Source organism: Copidosoma floridanum, unplaced genomic scaffold, assembly GCF_036245765.1.
Source record: "Copidosoma floridanum isolate Cflo_tuat_1 unplaced genomic scaffold, Cflo_Japanese_pri ptg000040l, whole genome shotgun sequence".
NCBI lineage: Eukaryota > Metazoa > Arthropoda > Insecta > Hymenoptera > Encyrtidae > Copidosoma > Copidosoma floridanum.
In genome coordinates, this window is record NW_028321917.1 from 6,645,169 (window position 1) to 6,667,387 (window position 22,219).

Below are 22,219 nucleotides of genomic sequence, written 5' to 3' on the forward strand. Positions count from 1 at the left end.
TGCTCTACGGAACAAGTAAATGAATCAGAGTAGGGACGTAGTCTATTCTTAATGATGTAACCAACTTTGGGATTAAATGTTATATTTTTGCTGAGTTGAACCACCTATAATATTAATATTGTTTACGTTTTCGATCCTCATTTAATATATAAATTTTAACAAAGTCACATTACGTTTCCATTTTTTTTCAAAGTAACTTTAAATTCAGGAGAAGTCGTCTGGCATGAAATAATTGCATGTCCATTACATCCATAAACTTGTAAATAATGCCCTTTATCATGTACATGCACAAATGGGTTCATATTGGCTGCATAACAACAGTTAAACTTTTAAATATAGTTTGTGTGCAGTAGTATGACAGTATTTGCTCATTTTATGATGTAAACTAAAAAGCTGGAATTTGTTATAAACTTACATTTAACATAAATATACATCCAAGTGACTTTTGGATCATTGTGATCTTTCACCGTCATACTTGTTATTTGTTTAGTTTCATCAGCACAACAATACCATCCAGTGTCTCCAAAAACAGCTGATAATCTAATGAATGTCTTGTTGGTGCTTCTGCCTTCTGGTTTAATATCGGGTCGAGAAGTCGTCTTTTTTTAACGTTGAAATTAGTGGTTATTAACTTATTCAAAGCTCTGTTTATACAATTTTTGTGTACATAAAATATTCAAGTCATTTTACTTACTCTACCCCATGTATTGTTGGTGGGAAAATAAAAATTTATATAGCCAGTGCTTGTGCATGTAATGTTAAGGGTTTCTCCTTCATTTATCTGTAACTCGGTCACATTTGGATATAGTAGAGGCTTGTATCCATGGCAGCCTATAAAATTTAAAATCGATCTTATGATTTTCATTTTCTTCGTCTACACCATTCCTCATAGGTTAACTATGCTTGAGCTGTCACACTCGCTCTTCACGGGCACTTTAATTAGTGTCATGGTTTTTTATTTGCTATTCATTATTTTAATATACATCAAAGTTTAGAAAATGGCCATTCTTTAATTTTTCCAGGACAATTTCAAACATCACAGTAAGAACTGTATCTAACAAAAAATTGGAAGAAAATATAACGTAATTGTATTCACGAAAACAAAAAAATTTGGCCGAAGTTAGTGTTTTTTCTAATTTCATCCAACAAATTTTTAAAACGATGTAATAAGTCAAATCTAACAAAAAACTGTAATATTCATAATATTAACAAAGAGATGTCGAAGATAATGGTGGTAAGCATGTTGTAAAAGCTTTCCATTACTTACTTTTAGAAGATACCTTTATTGAACTACAGTATGAAAAGAAATACTCAAAGATTGTAACTAAAAATACAAGTTAAAGTGCACCTGCATGTGCACTATTAGAACCAGTTGCGATTTCAGTAATAATTTAGAGATAAATTTTACAACCATACTTTATGAAAAAATAGAGTGAAAGTTATATATTAAGGACAGTTGTGAATTTAGAAACGTTAATTGTAACCTTATACATACCTGATAGTATAATAAGAAAAATGAGTAATTTTTCTCGCCGTAGGAGAGTCAGTGGGTCCTTCCATCCTTGAAAGTTTGACATTGCTAGCTGCAGGGTGTGTCTAACTTGAAGGTCAAATGGTCAAGAATTGAAAATTTGCTGCCTCACTTTGATATTATCCGTTTACAATGTATATATATGTAGAGAATGTCTCAAAATTATTCGATTTGTATATGTATTGCTTACTTAAAGAGCCTTTGTATGTACCTCGTTGCAGTGATCGAACCTATAATCGAAGAACTGCACAGGTGGCATGTAACGATACTGTAAAGTGACTTGGCCTCTTACAACCCATTGTACACAAGTGCAGGTTTCTGATTTGCTAAACGGCAATTAAGTTAGTGTACGCTGAAATGTAGAAATAGAACTTACCACCCGTTGTTAGCCACATATCCTCATTATGGCTTCACTCTACTGTAATGCAGCTTCCTACATTGAAATAAAGTAACTTTGCGTCCCAATAGTTGTGTGTTTAATAGCTTTAGTAATAATTTTTAAGTACTTTGTTTCAAACTTTTGGTTTATCTCCCGGATGTATGACGAAAGTAAGAATCTATGTTAGTTTTACAGATAAAATAAATATCAATACTTTATACATCCGTTACCAATTTAAAACTGGCGAATTATTTAAATTTAATTGACAACTGAGTAGTCGGTCTGGTTGTCTGAGCTATTTATTTCAACTGTTTTTAATAGATCTACAGAATTTTACTATTCGTGGCCTAATGTTAATTTTATATTCAAGATTAAATTTGTGACTGCATTCTAATAAAGGGATGCGCAGTGTGATTGCGTTGTTTTTCTCAATAAAAGCTTGATAATGTTTATTAATACGTGTATTAAAATTTTTTACCTATTTTTTTTACATGAGCTGCATTTTAATAGATTCACACCAAATTTTTTAATTTTTTTTTCATTTGCTTCTACCCATTTTTGATAATAATTGTAATTTTTTAGCAGTCTTAAGTGCTATATCGATGTTAAATGTCTTTAATCTTGTTGTAATAATTTTTAAGATTCTTACGAAATATAATGCAGTAATAATAAATGAATTGTTTTTGACAGACGGTAAATATAAATATATATATTACGAGTAGCTTTTCTAATCAGAGGTGTTAATTAAATTAAAGTTATAATAATTTTTTTCGATTTATTTTATGATCTCCACTTCTTTATTGTAATTAATTTTTGATATTGTAACTGTAAGTAATCCGTCTATGTAATTGGTAAATGCTGCCGTTTTAAGTAAATGTAGATAAAGTGATCTATTATAAATTATGATACATGTGTATGTTGGTTAATGATAGATGCCCAATTCCAAACAATCTCGCTCTCGAGTAATAGTATCATCCAGAAAGTTTATACTGATGTTTTTTTCGACAATGAATTCAATATTATGGTAAAAGCTGTTCAAAAATTTTTAGTACTTATGAAATTATCTTTGTGTTCATTTAAAAAAACAAAAATCAAGGTCTACTCGAATATTTGTGTCGATTATTGCTTGATTGATGATTCACAATTTCATTTTCTGAACCATTCTTCTGGTTCTAGGAATAAAACTAACTTTTTTTAATGTCGTTTATGTTGTCTATAATAAATTTTTAAAATAAACACAAAACTGCATTCTTATTTCTGAGCTGTAATAAGTACAAGCTGATATCAAAAATAAAAGAATGGTGCCAATTAAGCAGCAAAAATACTGGCAAAAAAGGTTTTTATATTAGGGCTCGAAAAAAATGATTTTATAGTTTCAGTATTCCTTTACTCAAACCTGGGTACAAAGCGTCTTAATAAAAGTACTTATGCACTTGTATTGGTCAAACTTTGTTAGTTTTATTCTTAGTTTAGTTTGTTCAGTTTTATTGAAAGGAGCCTTATCTTTACACATAATTGATAAATTCAGACAGAAATTAATCAGTTTTGTCACGTATGCATTTGAAAATATCGTATTTAATATTTCGTCTTGTTTACTATATGCCACTGTAAAAATTTTAAACAATTATTAATTTAATTTTTGATGGTTTTATGTGTTCCATCTCGTCATTCTATATCGATGCATGACAGGATTTGATTAACGCATGTTTTCAGCAAACTTTTGTAACTTATTTCTGCTGAAAAAATGTCATTGAAAAACCATTGAACAACTTGAAACCTGAGTATTATTGCACCAATAATCATACCCGATTTATTAAACTTAAACTAAGCATCAGCTCTTTATCTGGGATGATAGGCTTGCACAGTTATATAGGATGGGGTTGCATTTTGGGGCAAGGTATTTACGAAGTTTTGCCGGATTAATGGAATTGTTATATTATTTGGTATTAATGTTGTAGCTAAATTATCTTCTTTTCTTCCAAACTGGCCTTCACTGTTAAAATTTTCATACTCATGATAGAGTCTTAGAAAATGCATTTTGATGTCGTTTTGTAAAAGTTTTCAATACGTTTGACCAAAATTGTAAGCGATGGTCTTAATATTGGCTTTTCCTTCCAGCATTTTAGCATACTATTGTAACTAATAAAAGATAAGCAACATAGAGTAAGAGTCTTATAAAAATGGTCTTTTTACAAAAACTTTATTTTCCATGTCTTTGGTGGCATAACAAGGTCGACCCAATCTATAGCCTGTGATTAATTTCTGATACATCACCTCGAACCCTATACCTGAGTAAGGTATTTCGGCTAGGGTAAATAATTCCCATAGAACTGCACCAAATAATCATACATCTGATATAGTGGTAAAGATTCCGTCTCTGATGGACTCGATGGCCATCCACCTTATGGGTAACTTCCCATCGCATTGCTTCTTATAGTTTTCGTCTTTGTACAATGTCTTGGCTAAACCAAAGTCACAGATCTTGATAATGTTGTTCTCTGCCAGGAGTATATTTCTCGTGTCCAAGTCACAGTGCAGCACCTAAGAATACAATTATTAGCATACAATTAAAGTTATGTAATACAAAATCAGAAACAGGTAACTGATAAATTTTAATTCGCTTCGTGCATCAATTTGAAATAACGCCACCTGCAGGGGAAAATATGTCGATGCTAACTAACAAAAATACACAGCATCTGATATGCAATGATAGATTACAAGTGTTTATTTCAACAATAATAAATATTTAAAAAAGAAATATAAGTTTTTTTTGGTCTCAAGTAGCATTTTAATAGCAAATGAAAGTTTTTTTTCATTTCATGAAAAAAAAGTAAATTTCTGGTGTGAAATGGATATAATGAACAAGTGAGCATATTAAATATTACTTTTTAATGTGCTGACTTAAAATTACTTTACGAAATAAATTGATATTCGAGATAAATCGCAATACTAACCAAAAAAAAACAACCATGAAAGGCGAAAAGAAGTATTTTTTATTAAGGTACTACTAAACAGGTATTTTTAGGCTGAAACGAATACTCAACAACCAAAAAAACATGTGAGTTGTTAAATATAAATTACTGTTTAAATAAACGATTGTAACAGATCGTTGTCCATTAAATTCTGTGTATTTTTGTTGGTTAGCATCGACAACTTTTCTTCATGTAGGTGATGTTGTTTCAAATTGCTGCAAATACGTAACATAAAAGTACTGGCCTTTTTTTTGAAAGATACTCCATGCCATTTGCTACCTGATAAGCCCATAACAAAAGATCCTCAATACAGAGATACATAATATCTTCATTCGCGTAGTCCCCTTTGTAATTAGAACGCCTGTCTGGCTGAGTGTCATTATTACAACTAAAATTATCATTGGATTCGATTGGGTCACCAAAGTTCTGAACTTTTGTGTGGTAAAAACTTGGCTTATTAATTGGATTTTCATCGCACAAGGTCGTTCTAAGATCGTTAGAAATCTCGTTTTTTTTTCTGTAGGCCCCAAAAAAAATGTTTGGTTGGTTATATTTACGATGCATAGAAAACTAAAATTTTTTTTCTTTTTTGATGCAGTTAGAAAATTTTTTCTAGTAAAACCCACTTCAATTTTTTACTCTAAAGAATTTAATCTTCTCACAGTTTAGTAAAAAAATTTTAATTATTTTAGTTGTACTTTAAAAGTTCTGTACCCCAATCTATGAACAACTTTAAGCTAAATGTTGAATTCCTAATTGCTTACGACACAACTACGATAGAAAACTGAACCAAAACAGTCGATACACGTAAAGTAATTTAGAAAGCAGCTGAAACAAGCTTCGACTTACACACTTAACTACTTGAAAATAACAAATATAATATCTATTTCACGCTAAAGATAACTATTTCAGAAAAAAAGTTGATTGGGCAATTATATCTTTTATCCTTAGTCTGCAAGAAAACCATTAAATTAATCACCTTTTTTTACATGTAGGTTCATATCAGATCATAAAGAAAAATAAATCAATCATATTATGCTGAAGTATCGTTAAAAATAGAAAAGAGTTTACAAAAATATTAAATAACAGACAAAACCAATATAGAATAAAAATTAGTAGTGTACCAAACGGTTATATATTTTTATGTATTTACACCGTTTTCTGGATAAGTATGTTAATGTATCGTCTTATAAGTAATCTACTCATGCTTTTATCTCTTTTGAAAGTAACTCTTCTTAAAGAAAGTTCTATAATATCGAAGCAGCTGTAACATTATAACTTAATAAAAAATATCCTTAAAAAATTGTTAAAAGAAACATTAATTTCTTGATTGCAACTCACTGATGGTGTATGAGCCTTATTTTACTATATTTTTGTATACGCACTTTTATATTAGCAGGGATACTATTTGACTTAAATCTTAAACATGTGAGGCATAAAATATGTATTATAAAAAAAAAATAATCTAGAGTTCTCAGATCTGCTCTGCTCTGTGGTTCAAACCCATGATTAATTACGGGCTCGTCCTCTATTGCATTCGGAAATGATAAAGTAAATATACTTGACGTTTTTCATATAATACATACGATAAAACAGTGGATAATTGTATACCCCGGAAATTTCTAACCATTGAAAAAGACCAATTTTCAGAAATTTTGCACTACATTGCAAAATGAACGTTAGTAGTTAGTAAAATCAATACCTCTTGAGATGTTCCCCTATACATGGATTAATTTCACCCGTGTTTAAATCAATTTGATTGATAAAACTTTCTCGATGACACAAAAGATAGCTTTCCAAATTCCCAAAGCTGCAAAACTCAACGATTACCAAAAGTTCACCTACAATATGATTTAATTTTTTTTGTTACACAATTTGTTATACACATGGATTTGTACAGTATTATGTAAATTCTTACGTTTAGCTATATTTTTGGTACAAGCACCCAAAAGATTTACGACATTTAAATATTGTCCTAAATAAATCATAATTTTGAGTTTCTTTGCTAGTGTGCTGATATACATGAGATCTGCATTTTTGCGAACCGTTTTTACAGCTACAGTGGAAATAGACTTTTCAGCAAGAATCCCATTAGCTTTTACCTTAAACTCCAAAAGCCCCGCTGCCTAATTCTTTATCTTAAGTTGAATAAATGGAACGTTTTACGTTATTTAAAATCACTATGATGCTAATATTTATGTTATATTTTTGAGAAGATTTTAGATTTTACCTAATCTTACGTTTTTTCTAGGAATCTCCCATCTTTTGTCGTACGGTAGAAGATCTGGCTGATCATCTACTGATAGCCTTGGGATTATAAGATCAACTGCTCCTTCTTTAAAATGCGTAAGACCAGCTTTTAATAATTGGTTTTCTTTAAACTCAAAATTTTTATCGATAAGAGGATACAAATTTTATCATATAGCTAGTTTGACTTTTTAAGTTTAAGTGTTTTAAAAATAATAACAACTATAAATTACCTTAGCATATTGTGCTTTTAAATAAAAGTAAAATAAAAGCGATACAAAAATGGTAAAAAACCACCCAATCAGTCCAATCCAAGTTAATTTTTTGATTTCTTGAAGTAAAAATAAATTGTTTTAATTTCAAAACGATTTGTTCTTTCTCTTGAGAAAAATAAGTAATTAAGTACGTTTGTTGTATAGTAAAAAAAATTCATTACAACTTTATATTTTTCAAATATAATTAAAAAAGAAATTTGAGCCAAAATAAAACAATATTTTATAGTTGACTGTAACACGAATTCTTCAATTCTTCAGAATAGAAATTCAATTTTGTAGAAGATAGCATAAATAACTTTATTAAAAAACTTGCCAATACACACAAATTTTATTTTTAACTTTAATTTACTTAACAAAGCTTTTTATATTATAACCAGGTATAAAATTGCCTTCTGTATTAATTGATATAAGAAATTTGTTTAGCTAAACGTGTCACATAACAAGTTTTTTTTGTAGGAAGGCAGTACGGCTTTGTCACACTTAAATGATCATTAATTATATTTTGTAAGAAACATAAGTACAATTACAAGTATTGGCAATCGTTACCTTTTACAATAATTATTTGAGATTTTGTAACCAGCCCGAAGCCATTATCTGCCAAACACGAATAATTACCACTGTCGCGTTCAAAAAGGTATCTTATGATTAATGTTTGATTTCTATCCTCGAAAGCGAACTGATTTGATGATAAATGAACAGGATTTTTAGGATCTTTTGCCAATCGTTTTATGGCAACATCATTTATACTTCCACGAATGAAGAAAGCTGGAACTACAATTTTGAAAAAATCATGAAATTGAAGTTTAGGGTTACGAAATTTTATAGAAAAAACAAAATTTTTTTATTCTTACTATTAATTTTAAGAAAAATATTTCTCTGACATTTCTTTATTCAATAAATTTTTTGCAGCACAATATAAATTTTTTTTATCCGAATGGCTCACATTATTTATGAACATAATGGCACGGTGAGTATAGTTAGTTTTTTTAAACATGACGTGTATTTTTTCTAAAACATTAAAATATTCCAATCATTTAAGTTGAGATAAACTATGGAATTGTCAAAGTTTAATTAATTTCTGTTGCAACGTAAATTTACAACTCACCAGAATCTACAAGAGTTTTGTTTTTATTATCACGCCAATCTACTTCAGAATAGTCGTGAATGACAGCAGAACATATTAAAGTAATATTTTGGCCTCCATTAAACTTTGTTTTTGGTTTTATAACTCCATAAGACTTATTAGAAATTCCATCTCCAAGTAAATAAGTAAGTTCTTACAATTTTAGAAATTTTACATTTTGAACCTACTAATTCGATTAAAATTTCAAACCTGTAACATAAATATCATATTTATCATTGTTATATCCATAACTATTGCAAGCCGTGCACTTTTTTGTTGACTTTGCTTGAGGTCTTACTGTAACTATAGACTTATTTTTACCAATGTTAATTCCTTCATTTGTTTCCGTATCCCTTAAATACTTAATGATAGTTCAAATTAACAATAAATTAACAATACAAAAACTAACTAAGTTCTGCGTTGTAAAAAAATCAAACCTGTTACTCCGATGTTTTATCAATATATTTAAACTGTCTTGGATTACTTATATAGCTCCATGATATATTAAATTCAGGATTACTTTTGATTAGGCAAACAAACATTGCAGTCTCGTTGAAGCTATAGTAGTTTTTAATATATCTTGGATTAAACCTCAATGCTGGCTTATTTACAAACATCAAAGTGAGTGATATATTGTTACAACAAAGAGTAAGAGTAACAGTAAAATGTATCAAAACAAATTTCATTTTCTATTTCATAAAAAGAAGAAATGAAAATTAAGTTAAAATAACCAGAACCTCAGTTTTTTTTAAATTGAGATTATCTAAAAAAATTTGAACACGAATATTACTTTATTAAATCTATTATTTACCAAAATATCACGTGAATCAAACACATAACAATATACTGCTATAGCACTAACAAGAAAATAAGGTTCAACACAACGTAGCTACATATCACTAGTCTCACAATGCGAGTGTACTTGAATACGTAAGTATTTTCTAATACTTCTAATATCTGTGATATAAGTACTGGTTTTTAAAAATTTTAATAAAACTGGCTACTTATGTACTAGTTACATGGGGACGATTGGTTCGTAAAACTTGCCCGTTGGAGACTGTTCCGTTTGCTCAAGTTTACTTTTCCTTCATAGCTGTTAGGTTCGACCAGCGTTGACCTCGGAGATGATCAGTGATTTCTGTTTGAATGCTTAGAGTCAAGAGGGTAGTATAGGGTCGTCGATCACCGGATTTTCCAGCCTTACAAAGAACAACTCCGCTCGTGACGTCTGCCAGTGAATGACTGACTTGGTTTAATAGTGGACGTCTTTAGTTAATATAGTTTTTTAGCTGACGAATCGCTTCCGGAAATGGTAGTAAAAATGTATTTGTCGGCAAGGTATTTTAAACTTAGGTGACTCTTAAAAGAACTCATAAGATTAATGGTTAAGTAGGGAACGTAAATACTTGTGATGGCCCTGAAAAGGATCAGTAGTGATAATTCTGACCATTCCTTATTATTATTGATGATGGAGAGCTGGATGTGCGGCTAGCTTGACTCTAACCCTTCGAGTCTCTGCGTACAGTGTGAAGTCATAAGTACATTTTTAATTAATATATCATTGAAAATATTCAAATACATCAACAAATTAAAGCTATAGTGAATTTGAATATTCGCGCCATTGAGAAATGTAAAAAGAAATGTAAATAACTTGAATACACTAATATCCCATTATCCTAACCCTGAATTTCCCGATCAGATATGAGTCAGTTGGCAAACGTTCAGGTCGTAGTTGGTTACCACACACCTATCTGCGTTGGTTACCACACACCTATCGTCAAAATTGATTCCCCAAGGGAAACTTTTTGATATGATACGTAATCAAACTCGTAGGCTACGGGAAAAATAATCAAACATGTCAAAACTGTGTGAAACACGCTTAAAACAGGGTTTAAAGTTTGTTTCGTAAATATCTCTTAAAGCATATAAGATAGAATAAAAATAAGAACACTAGTGTATAGAGCAAAAAATTTCCTATCGAGTTAGTTTTTTACTTTTCTTTGCACCAGTATAAAATTTCGAGATTAAATATCATAAAGGTATATTTGCCCGATGCCATGAGAGTGAATCAGAGAGCAAGTGGTAAACAGCTGTTGTGTATGTGTACACGATCGATAACTGCTGGCAATATGTTACAGTCCGTCGCCCAATATGAACAATATACACACTTGTACCCTTTCAGTTAAAACACTCCGTGCTCATCATCTTTGATATACTACGCATCAATTTTCCATTTTTCCCTGTGTCGTCCCAATTTTTTTAAGTTATACTTCCATAGACACGTTATGCGCAAGGGTAAATCAACAATTTCAAATTGATGATCTTGAGAAAAAAGTGTGATATAAGTGGATTTTGCTTGATTCTCCTTCCTTCCTTCGTTCCCCGTGACATACTTCCGGTCCCCTGAGCCATGGCCCTTACCTACTCTACTACGAGCGCTCTCGGTGAAGAACAATGGTTACTGCATTTTATGTTGTACTTCGTAACTTATTTTTAATGTACATTTTCATTCACAGTTAATTAATTCGTTTGGTTTCATTAAAAATCGAATTAGTAAATAATTTATGTAATAAAATAATTTTTTTAAGTTTAATATTTTTAACTAAAACTTTAAAACTAGTATATTTTAGCAGAACAGCTTTTCTGCTTATTAATAATTATTTATTTATTTGTCATTAGTTTGTTATTTTTACAATGAATAAATAATTTTTGTACAACTTTTTCACATTTTATACAAATTTTTAAAAATAAAAAAAAATCTTTTTGTTCTGTACAAATACAATAATTAATTTTTATTGTGTTTCATCCTTTTACAATCTTTCTATTACTAATTAAAGTGATTTTTTTACTTAAGAACGTTTTTCACATAGTTACCAGGAAAAAAGTTAAGAGAAGTGAGAGGAGTGCAAGTATATGCAGCAACGCTGGCATTTGTTTTTCTCATGTTTATGTACTTACATACATGCTTCTACGCATACTTGATCCACTGTTTCCAAATTTATTTAAAAACCTATTATTCACCATTTCATGAGAACAATACCTGTGTAAAAAATCTGTGAGTGATGTCCGTCTTGAAGAGGCATTCACTGGCATCTAATACTATGATATTGAAGAAAGCGATACTACAGGATGATTTTCTTCACTTTTTACATACAATTATGCTTTATGTATTAAATATGGACTAAAAATAAATGTGTAAGCGTGATGTTGGAGATGTAATTGGCGTAGGCAGTAGGAAGTTGTTATGAAATAATTGAAAGATTCGATGAAAGCGCACAATCTTGTACTGGCCAGCCTATATAGCGTTTATATTGTATTATGCCGTGATATATTGCTTATAATCGTTAATTTATTTAACATTAAAATATTAATTAAAATCATATTTCATCAATATAGGTATACTTATTTATATGATAATTGCACAACCTTTGTACACGATATAGTTTCATAGAAAGTATTTTTACACTTATAATAGTAGTGTTTCCATATAATTTTATATTAGTATAACTTTACACTTGGGTACCCAAGCATCCACTGTCCATTGGTATTTTTTTTTCCAAACGTTTTACAGTCGCATCAGAAAGAGATCAGCTGACCCCCTTCATTACGGTGTTGATTGTCCCCCGGCGAGCTTAGAGCTGTGCAGCTGGGGTTCTGTTCATATAGGCGATACATCGCAAAATCGTATATTAATTTATCGAAAATTTCACCCAAAAACAGTTATGCGTATGCGCATTCTATGAATTTTTGATAGATTAATGCGATTTTGCGATATATCGCTTGTATAGATACAACCCCTGGGGCTCTATCACGGCTTTCAATATCTCGCAAAAGTCAGTATTTTTTTCGATGATTCTTAGACTGCGCATGCGTTCAACCATAACTTTACTTAAATTATCGAAAAAAATACTGGCTTTCGCAAGATATCGAAAGCCTTGATAGAGCTCCTGCTCAATGCATCATTTTTCAGGGTTTCAGCCATTTCTTCATATAGTAACAGAAGATCGTAGACACGTAGATGAGAATCAAAAGGGCACATGTCACTCCTCGGTCGACAACTGATGTCTTTGTGGGACACTGCTCGACGACGGTCACGGTTTTGTCTGCACATACATACAATAAAAATTAGATGGTTTTTTTTTCAATTTCATTTAACTAATAATATATGATAGTGTTGTACGTATCTGAAAAATTTTCAATTGCATTATAGTATTGACGTTATCAATGACGTTCATTTGTATCATTATGCGATATTATTTTTCACGCTTTCAAGTCGTACCTTAGAATGTCTTTTCAACATTAAAAAATACAAAAATACAAAAACAATGAAACAAAAATTAAGCCAACGATAACATAAAACTAGTAATCACACGTCTACGTACAGGTTTGGCTGTTCAGCTATGCTTGTAATGATAAATCGAGAAATTCAATTTTCTTGCTCGTTAGTCGCTACTTGATAATATTGCTTATCGGTAAATGAAATAAATTTTCAATATTGTACGAGACAAAGGTATTTTTAGTTGCTTTGACTTGGCATAAATGTACCAAAAATCGGATACCGGTTATCGGATTTCGTTATTCTGAAAATTTTTTAGTATGGTTCCATTATCTTGAAAAATTTCTCATGATCTTGATGGAAGGTTAAACGCTTCATTTTCCAAAAAATTACGAATTTCAATTTGTTTGCCAGTCTTTGAGTTCTGAATTCGATAAAAGTAAAATTCTTAAAAAATTAAAGCATAAAACATTTAAAAGTAATAATAGGCTGAGGTAAAGTAAGGGATTAAGAACAAGGCTTCTTCCAACTTTCTGAGCAGCTCAATACTAATGAGTACGTTTACACCTACATTTATAATTTCAAGAAATTTGTGCTCGGGGCAACTAGCAAGTCAGTCAACCGTCTGTTTTATAGTGAATTGGATGTTTGATAAGGTACATTAAAAGTTAAGTGAGAGTGATAAGAGACTAAATTTACCATCATGCCTTATAGAGTAAGTGAAGATTTCAACGTAGACATCTCAATCATCCAAAAGCTTCGGAGCAAGCCCGCATCCTGGCGACGACAACAGGACCAATATTGCCCACTGAATTCTTACTATAAGAATGTGATGGACAGCAGGCGGTGACGATTGCGAGAGTGTCTCCAAGACAACAAGGATCTGAGAAAATCCTGCCTGAATGGCACAAATTCATCTACAAGCAGCGGAAATACTGCTCCTGTAGCAACTTCACGCCAGGCTTCAGCTCCAGCAGCTTTGGATCTCACTCTTGCCAGACAGAAGCCAAGATACAAATCGTCTTCGTCCACGTCATCTTCTTCTCGCTCATCCTCCTCGCTCTATTTCAATCCAGAAAACAGCACCATCATACTATCCATCCAATATCTATTCAAGCCCCGACCGCAGTTTTGTTATCCTTCTTTGCTCCAAGGCAGCGAAAGCGCGTGCGTTCAAATGATTCGGAAAAAGGCCAGGAGCATCCCATCGCCTCTCATCACAAGTGAGCTTGATGTGACAGCGATGTGGAGCTGAAACTAACGGATCCTTTGCCGCTGAGCCCAGGCAGATCCAGTGCCTTACTGAACAGTAAAGAACAGCAAGAGGGTGAAAATGGCGATCTTGCATGTTGGAGATCCAATACCTCTAGTTTAAAGATCAATGTGATCGATATTTTTTAAATCAAAAATGAATTTGATAGAAATAAATGAGAAAAGGCACGCAAGTGCTGCATTAATCGCCGGAAGGTGAAAAAATATATGGACCATAAGGAAGAGGTTAGAAAATTAATTAAAATTACTAATTACAAGCACCTAGGACAGATCCAGACCGACGAACCGGCCGTACACCTAAGAACGCCTTTGGTTGCTCTTGCCGGTCTCGGTCTGCTGTTACTATCCTTTGATTTTAATCATGTCTTATGAAGTGAGTGAAGATTTTAATGTTAATTTTTACATTATCAAAAAGCTTCGGAGCAATTCCGCATCCTGACGACGACACCAGCAGCAATGTCGCCCATTTAATTCTTACAATAAGAATGTGATGGATAGCAGGCGGCGGCAATATCGAGAAAGTTTCCAGGATCAGAAGGAGCTGAGCACATCGTGCCTGAATAAAACAGGTTTGGTCTCGAGCAGCGGAAGTACTGCTCCTGTAGCTAGTTCACTGCAGGCTGCGGCTTCTGTAGCTTTAGATTTTAGTCTTGCCAAACAGAAGCCAAAGTCCGAATCATCTGTGACTGTGTTATCTTCTTCCCGCTCATCCTCCTCGCTGCCACCTTAATCCAGAGACCAGCACAATCATACTATCAGTTCAATATCCATTCAAGCCCCGGACGCAGTTTCTTCATGTTGCCTTTCTCCAAGGCAATAGAAACGCGTGCGTTCAGATGATTCGGAAAATGGCAAGGAGCACTCCTTCACCTCTCATCACAAGCGGGATCGCTGTGACAGCCATGTGAAGCCGGTGCTGAGGAATCCTTTGCCGCTGAGCCCCGGCAGATCCAGTGCCTTAATGAACAGTAAAGAAGAGCAAGAGGGTGAAAATGGCGATCTTGCATGTTGGAGATCCAATACCTCCAGTTTAAAGATCAATGTGATCGATATTTTTTAAATCAAAAATGAATTTGATAGAAATAAATGAGAAAAGGCACGCAAGTGCTGCATTAATCGCCGGAAGGTGAAAAAATATATGGACCATAAGGAAGAGGTTAGAAAATTAATTAAAATTACTAATTACAAGCACCCAGGACAGATCCAGACCGACGAACCGGCCGTACACCTAAGAACGCCTTTGGTTGCTCTTGCCGGTCTCGGTCTGCTGTTACTATCCTTTGATTTTAATCATGTCTTATGAAGTGAGTGAAGATTTTAATGTTAATTTTTACATTATCAAAAAGCTTCGGAGCAATTCCGCATCCTGGCGACGACACCAGCAGCAATGTCGCCCATTTAATTCTTACAATAAGAATGTGATGGATAGCAGGCGGTGGCAATATCGAGAAAGTTTCCAGGATCAGAAGGAGCTGAGCACATCGTCCCTGAATAAAACAGGTTTGGTCTCGAGCAGCGGAAGTACTGCTCCTGTAGCTAGTTCACTGCAGGCTGCGGCTTCTGTAGCTTTAGATTTTAGTCTTGCCAAACAGAAGCCAAAGTCCGAATCATCTGTGACTGTGTTATCTTCTTCCCGCTCATCCTCCTCGCTGCCACCTTAATCCAGAGACCAGCACAATCATACTATCAGTTCAATATCCATTCAAGCCCCGGACGCAGTTTCTTCATGTTGCCTTTCTCCAAGGCAATAGAAACGCGTGCGTTCAGATGATTCGGAAAATGGCAAGGAGCACTCCTTCACCTCTCATCACAAGCGGGATCGCTGTGACAGCCATGTGAAGCCGGTGCTGAGGAATCCTTTGCCGCTGAGCCCCGGCAGATCCAGTGCCTTAATGAACAGTAAAGAAGAGCAAGCTTTTTCCCGCTTATCCTCCCCGCTGCCACTTCAATATAAAGACCAACACTAGCCACCAAGAGATCCTAGTGGCTTGTAGAGCCTAGCTATCTCGGACAAGATCTGTCGCTTTGTGATTATATTGTCATTGATCGTAGCCTTGCTCACTTTGTAGTGCAACACGTCGTTGGTTGGGTTCCAGGTTAGGCCAAGCGTAGGCACGGCAGTGTTGACTGGTAGCGAAAGTTCTAGAGCAGCAGAAGCGAGGAGGTGTCGTATTTAATTGAAATTTGACGACCACTTGGCAACGGATATACCTGCTAAGGCAGTGATGCTGATCAATTACTGGGCACGCAGACAAAGACCGGGCTCAGCGTCGTCGCCCACAAAGAAGTCGTCGGCATAATGATTGCGAATGATAGCAGCCGATCTGAGCAAGTAGTTATGAGCCTTTTAAGTGCCTAGGGGCATCACACAAGCGTTTGCTAAATAGTGGGCAGAAACTGTGCCCCAGGTGACAGTGCTGAGTCGATAGTGTTGAATAGTGACTCCAGGTTTCTCGTGCCACACTATTCTCTGCCAGCTGATATCAGCAAGATTGATGAGGAATTGGCAAAACATTTTACGATGTTCTAGACAAAAACTAGCTTGGATAGCCGCCAGCGTAAAAGTATGGCTCGCGGGTTGGCCAGGAGATTTGGCCCAGTCTGTATGAAGTCGTTGAGGGCTCTTTGTGTTTAATAGACATAAGTGCAAAGACTCAATTGCAGCAGAAGCTGTTATATTAAAATTCTAGTGATAGTGATAAATGAATATATGTACCATCATGCCTTGTGAAATAAGTGAAAAATTCAACGTAGAAATCTTCATCATCCAAAATCTCCGGAGCAAGCCCCAACCCTGTCAACGACAGCAGCAAAAATGTCGCCTTTTAAATTCTTATTATAAAGACGTCATGAATAGCAGGCGTTTAATTTTTTTTTTATACATACTCAAGGTGCTTGACTCCTATCACAACAGCAGTAATAGCAATCTGGATGAGCAATTAATCGCACTTAAATTTAATATTCACCAGAGGCAATTTATGAGAGTGGCTACAGGATGATAAAAATCGACGCGAATCTTGCCTGAACGGTACAAGTTTGGCCTCGAGTAGCAGAAATGCTACCCCATTGGCTTCTTTACTTCAGGCTTGAACAGCAATTCCAAGTTTTTTGCGCAGCACTATTCTCTGCTAGTCGACATCGGCAGGATTGACGAGGAATTGACGAAACATTTTCACGATGTTCAGGACAAAAACTACCTTGGACAGAGATCAACGTAAAAGCACGGCTCGCAGGTTGGCCAGGAGATTTGGCCCAGTCTGCATGAAGTTGTTAAGGGCTCGGCTTGATGTGTCCGTAGAGTCATTATCCATCAAACTTAGCATAGCAGCTGTAGCTCACATCGCAATAAAGCTTCAGCATCGGTACGTAAAAAAAAGCTTCTCATTTAAACTCGCAGTTAACGTTAGTTGTTGCTATCTTCTCGTGTTCATCGTCACTTTGTGTTTAATAGACATAAGTGCAAAGACTCAATTGCAGCAGAAGCTGTTATATTAAAATTCTAGTGATAGTGATAAATGAATATATGTACCATCATGCCTTGTGAAATAAGTGAAAAATTCAACGTAGAAATCTCCATCATCCAAAATCTCCGGAGCAAGCCCCAACCCTGTCAACGACAGCAGCAAAAATGTCGCCTTTTAAATTCTTATTATAAAAACGTCATGAATAGCAGGCGTTTAATTTTTTTTTATACATACTCAAGGTGCTTGACTCCTATCACAACAGCAGTAATAGCAATCTGGATGAGCAATTAATCGCACTTAAATTTAATATTCACCAGGGGCAATTTATGAGAGTGGCTACAGGATGATAAAAATCGACGCGAATCTTGCCTGAACGGTACAAGTTTACACTATTCTCTGCTAGTCGACATCGGCAGGATTGACGAGGAATTGACGAAACATTTTCACGATGTTGCAGACAAAAACTACCTTGGACAGAGACCAACGTAAAAGCACGGCTCGCAGGTTGGCCAGGAGATTTGGCCCAGTCTGTATGAAGTCGTTGAGGGCCTGACCTGAGGCATCCTCAGAAGAAGCGTTGAACACAACACGAATCTTGACGCAGGAGCCGTCGCGCAGCACTGAGTGGTACGGTATATAAATGGACGGCTTAGCAAATTTCCGCTTATGGGGGGACAAGGGCCATGTGTCTTAGATCCTCGTACTACTTCATGAAATGATGGTATGCCAGTGTGCTTCTTGAGGGCAAGGAGATACTTGACAGCGGTCTATTTGGAGCTTCAGCAAATGGCAGCCTGACAACGAATCATCCTGTTTATCGACGCCTGACAGTAGAGTTAAAGTGCTCGGTGCACTTAGCTTCGTCCGGGGAGAGCCTCTTGGAGGCAGGGGACTCTTAAATCTCTCAGAACCGTTGGATGGTTAAAGAGAGCTCTCTGTCTACTGCCACAGTAAATGTTTATGTTGTTGTTACCTTACACTGAGTCAGGCAGGTTCCACCGATCAATACCCAGCTGAAAGTCGTGTTGAAGGCTGAAGGGGATACGAGTGGGCCTGAGATGAATTCTGGGTGCAGGGCGGCTATTAGAATATTGGATCCAAGCAGACAATCGATTCGTCCAGAAGATCCGCAAAGAGGGTCAGCTAGCTTCCAGTTTTGAAGATGCGGTCAAATACTAAGCTTTTGGGAGTAGCAATGTTAGCTTCGCCAGAGCTAGAACTTTGTAGGGCATGTTAAAGGTTGAGTCGGAGTTTAAGTTGATATTGAGATCGATCCAGCCTCTGGAGACGAAAGTCGAGTCACCTACAACTTTGATCGCGATGCGTGTAGCAGTGACCGAGACGTGGAGAGCCTGACTGATATGATCAGCTACGTACGACTCTTCAGAGCACGAGTCGAGGAGAGTTTTGGCCTGATAAGTTAGACCGTCACGGGATGTGAGAGTCGAGATGGCCGTGGCCAGCAGTCACGTGCTACCAGTGGCTACTGCACAGGCGGTGATCTCCTGCTCGTTGTCCGCTTGGGAGCCCTCTTGGTCTGATGTCATGGTCAGGGCACATTTCACCGAAGAGTCTGACGCTGGAGATTGTTATCTGTCCTGGTGCAGAGTTGCAAGGTGTTTTGCTTGGCAAGCGCGGCAGCGTTTCTTAGACTGGCACTCGCCTTGACGATGAGAAGAGCTCAACCAATTAAAGCATGGCTGAGCCGAGAGCACAAATTTTCTTCTGTTGGAAACCGATTTCTGCATAAGCGTGGGGCAAGAGCCTGTGTAGTGGGCGGCAGCACAGCAGCGGCACTACCGCGGTTTGTCCGAATATTCGGCTTGTCGGTGGTGGCGGTGAGAAAGATTGTATTGACTTGCTTAGAACTTCCTTTGGACATCTGTCGATCTCGTAATGGCAGCAGACTCCTGGCTGTCCGTGTTTGAAGCAGCCAAATGTCCAATGTTTTGATGCGTTTTTCAATAAACCTGTGTAACAATTCGTAAGGGGCAAACACGATCTTCTTCATCTCGTACTCCCTGGCCTGGTCTAGCTGTGTACTGAGCGGTAGCTTACTGGTAACACAATAGATAAGGAGAGGATATCACTGGCCAAAGGGCTCACTAAGCGTCTAAAAAGCGACTAGACTTTCGCTGACCGCCGAAATCAGCTGTGTTGGATGAGTTACAGTCTTAGTCAACGCAGCTGGTAACTCCAGTATGGCTTTGAGGTGAGCATTGCAACAGAGCAGTTGATTTTCGTAGTGTGACACAAGCATGTCCTACGCAGCGCGGAAGTTGTCTGCTTCCACTTTAATGGTACTCATCCAGTTGGCGGGTTCCCTGGTGAGTGAATTAATTAAGTGGTAGAGTTTGATCATGAGAATCATGGACTCGTCACTGATCATGAATGCCTGAAACTGGTCACTAAAACTTTGCCACTCTCTGGAATCCCCGTCGAACACTGGAAGTTTCACTTTGTCGAGTTGCGAATAAGGTGAACGCTGATGTACGCTACCAATTGGAAGGATAACTGGCGCGAGAGGCGTAACATTATCCAGCAACTCTTAGAGTTGACTCACGCTTGTAGAGTAGGTTGTGATTGCGAGATCGTACACTTTATGCTTAAAATATGTCTGAGTCTTGAGTTCTTCTTCATATGGACACAAGGCTATGTTATTTTCCCAGTATTTTTGCTAGTAGCTATGGAATATTTTCAGACGATGCTGATAATCGTGGATAGTAAATACATCAGCTGCCGTGAGCTCCTTTGTGTTAGTGACGAAGTTCTGCATGCGCAACGTGTACAGCGTTTTTTGTCTTGCTAACAGGGGCTTTGTTTCTTCATCTACCATGATAAGCGAAGCAACGTACTCGTCGATAAGGTACCGATGTAGATAATGGGAACGCCTTTTGTTCGATCGGCTTTCTGTTGCTCCTCACCGACACAGCAATCAAAGAACGCGTGCGCATGTATAGCGACGTCTGACGTACACAACAGGTGTTGCAAGCCGTCTCATATGCGTGAGAGTGAGAGAGAGTGTTAATCACTTACTTTTAGTTGCATTAGTAATTGGAGAGAGAGAGAAACGCCGTGGCCTTGGAGTTGAGGCGCGTGGAATTGCTTGTCGTCCCTTTCTGCTTGATAGGGGGAAGAAAAGCCTGGAAAAGTCGCAGTGCTGTTCGCCGTCGCCTCGCGTATCTAAGCCGATCGCTGGTTGAGGTGAGAGAGAGAGAGAGCAAGAGAATTGCTGCTGCACGGATGGTACCGATAAGTATTTATGAGTCTGCTCCTTGTCGTCTCTTGCTGTGCATGATATAAAAAGGGGGGCAGGAGAGTACGAAGAGCTTCCGTGATACTCGCCGTGGCCCGCTTTCCCAATGTGGTCGCCTACCGATGCCTCGTGGTACTTAAAGTTTGACAGGGACAAGTTGATGGCAAGATATTGTTGCGCTATCTCGCGCTTTTTATGCTTCATTGCGCGGTGCACACTATCGTGCGAGGAGATAACGCAAGTTGTGTGTGGTCAGCTCTCACTCACAGAATTAACACACACTGCACGCACTCGATACCACCTGGAAGCTGAACACTTTGATATTTCTTAATCACCCACTAACGTTCTGTTGATTCCGACGTGATCGGAGTCCCGCTCGAAGAACCAAAATGTTCACGCCCTTTATACTCGTGGCTTGGTAAAGCTTGATATTTCCTTGACGTATGCAACTTTTGCGGTAGCTGATGAGAAGAACACCACAGGTATGAGCCGCCAAATCGCGGAAAATAAAAACGAGGCGCGCACAAACAAAAGGGCCCCTTTAATCGCGTGTGTCTCGAGCGCCGGGCAATCCAAATCTGAACTCTTTGCGACGCCCGTTACTCACGAGTAAAGCCGACGTGATTGACGATCGATAGAAAAGGATAGTCGATCCCGATAAAGCCGGGGACGCTTCAAACGATAACGGCCTTAACAGCGGCCAAACAAATATCATTCAGTCAAATTTTCTTAAAATATTTTTCTACACTTGGGATACTTGAAAGATGTGTTATATTTACAGATAAGGCTCCTTGGGCCGGGCACTGACGTAGTGTGTGCCCCGAAGTTCGACAACTTGAGTAGTATAATTCTTGTTTCGGCTGTGGGCAAAATTAAGCCAACGATAACATAAAACTAGTAATCACACGTCTACGTGCAGGTTTGGCTGTTCAGCTACGCTTGTAATGATAAGAGAAGAAATTTAATTTCCTTGCTCGTTAGTCGCTACTTGATGATATAGCTTATCGATACATGAAATAAATTTTCAAGATTGTACGAGTAAAGATATTTTTTGTCGCTTTGACTTGGCATAAATATATCGACAAACGGATACCCGGAATTTTTCGTTATTCTGAAAAATTTTTAGTATGGTTCGATTGTCCCAAAAAATTTCTCATGATCTTGATAGAAGTTTAAATGTTCTATTTTCCTAGGGGTATTTACCAATTTTATTTTCTTTTTAAGCCTTTCAATTATAAACTCGATAAAAATAAAATTCTAGAAAAATTCAAGCATAAAACATTTAAAAGTACCTACACCTATCAAAAGAAAAAAAAATAATAATAATGATAACGAAGTATATTGTAGAAATTTTTTTTTGCTATAAAAAAAAATTGTTAAATATGTATTCAATTTTCTCCATAAACTGTTTGCTGTACGTTTCA

At 36.1% G+C, this 22,219-nt stretch overlaps 1 protein-coding gene across 2 annotated transcripts; it reads right to left on the minus strand.

Moving 5' to 3' along the window:
* Positions 1-11,934: 11,934 nt before the first annotated feature.
* On the minus strand, positions 11,935-21,361 carry LOC149373147 (uncharacterized). 2 transcript variants are annotated; one of them, XR_016293447.1, is made up of 2 exons: positions 13,503-14,206; positions 11,935-12,630 (listed from the first exon to the last, which is right to left on the minus strand). XR_016293447.1 is itself a non-coding variant. In XM_089597882.1 (2 exons), exons 1-2 carry the CDS (start codon positions 20,997-20,999, stop codon positions 12,494-12,496), a joined length of 561 nt encoding a protein of 186 aa, XP_089454008.1. In that variant the 5' UTR covers positions 21,000-21,361; the 3' UTR covers positions 11,935-12,493. The 2 variants fall into 2 exon arrangements, 1 of the variants encoding a protein (XP_089454008.1); XM_089597882.1 differs by lacking the exon at positions 13,503-14,206 and adding an exon at positions 20,576-21,361.
* Between the last annotated feature and the right edge of the window lie 858 nt (positions 21,362-22,219).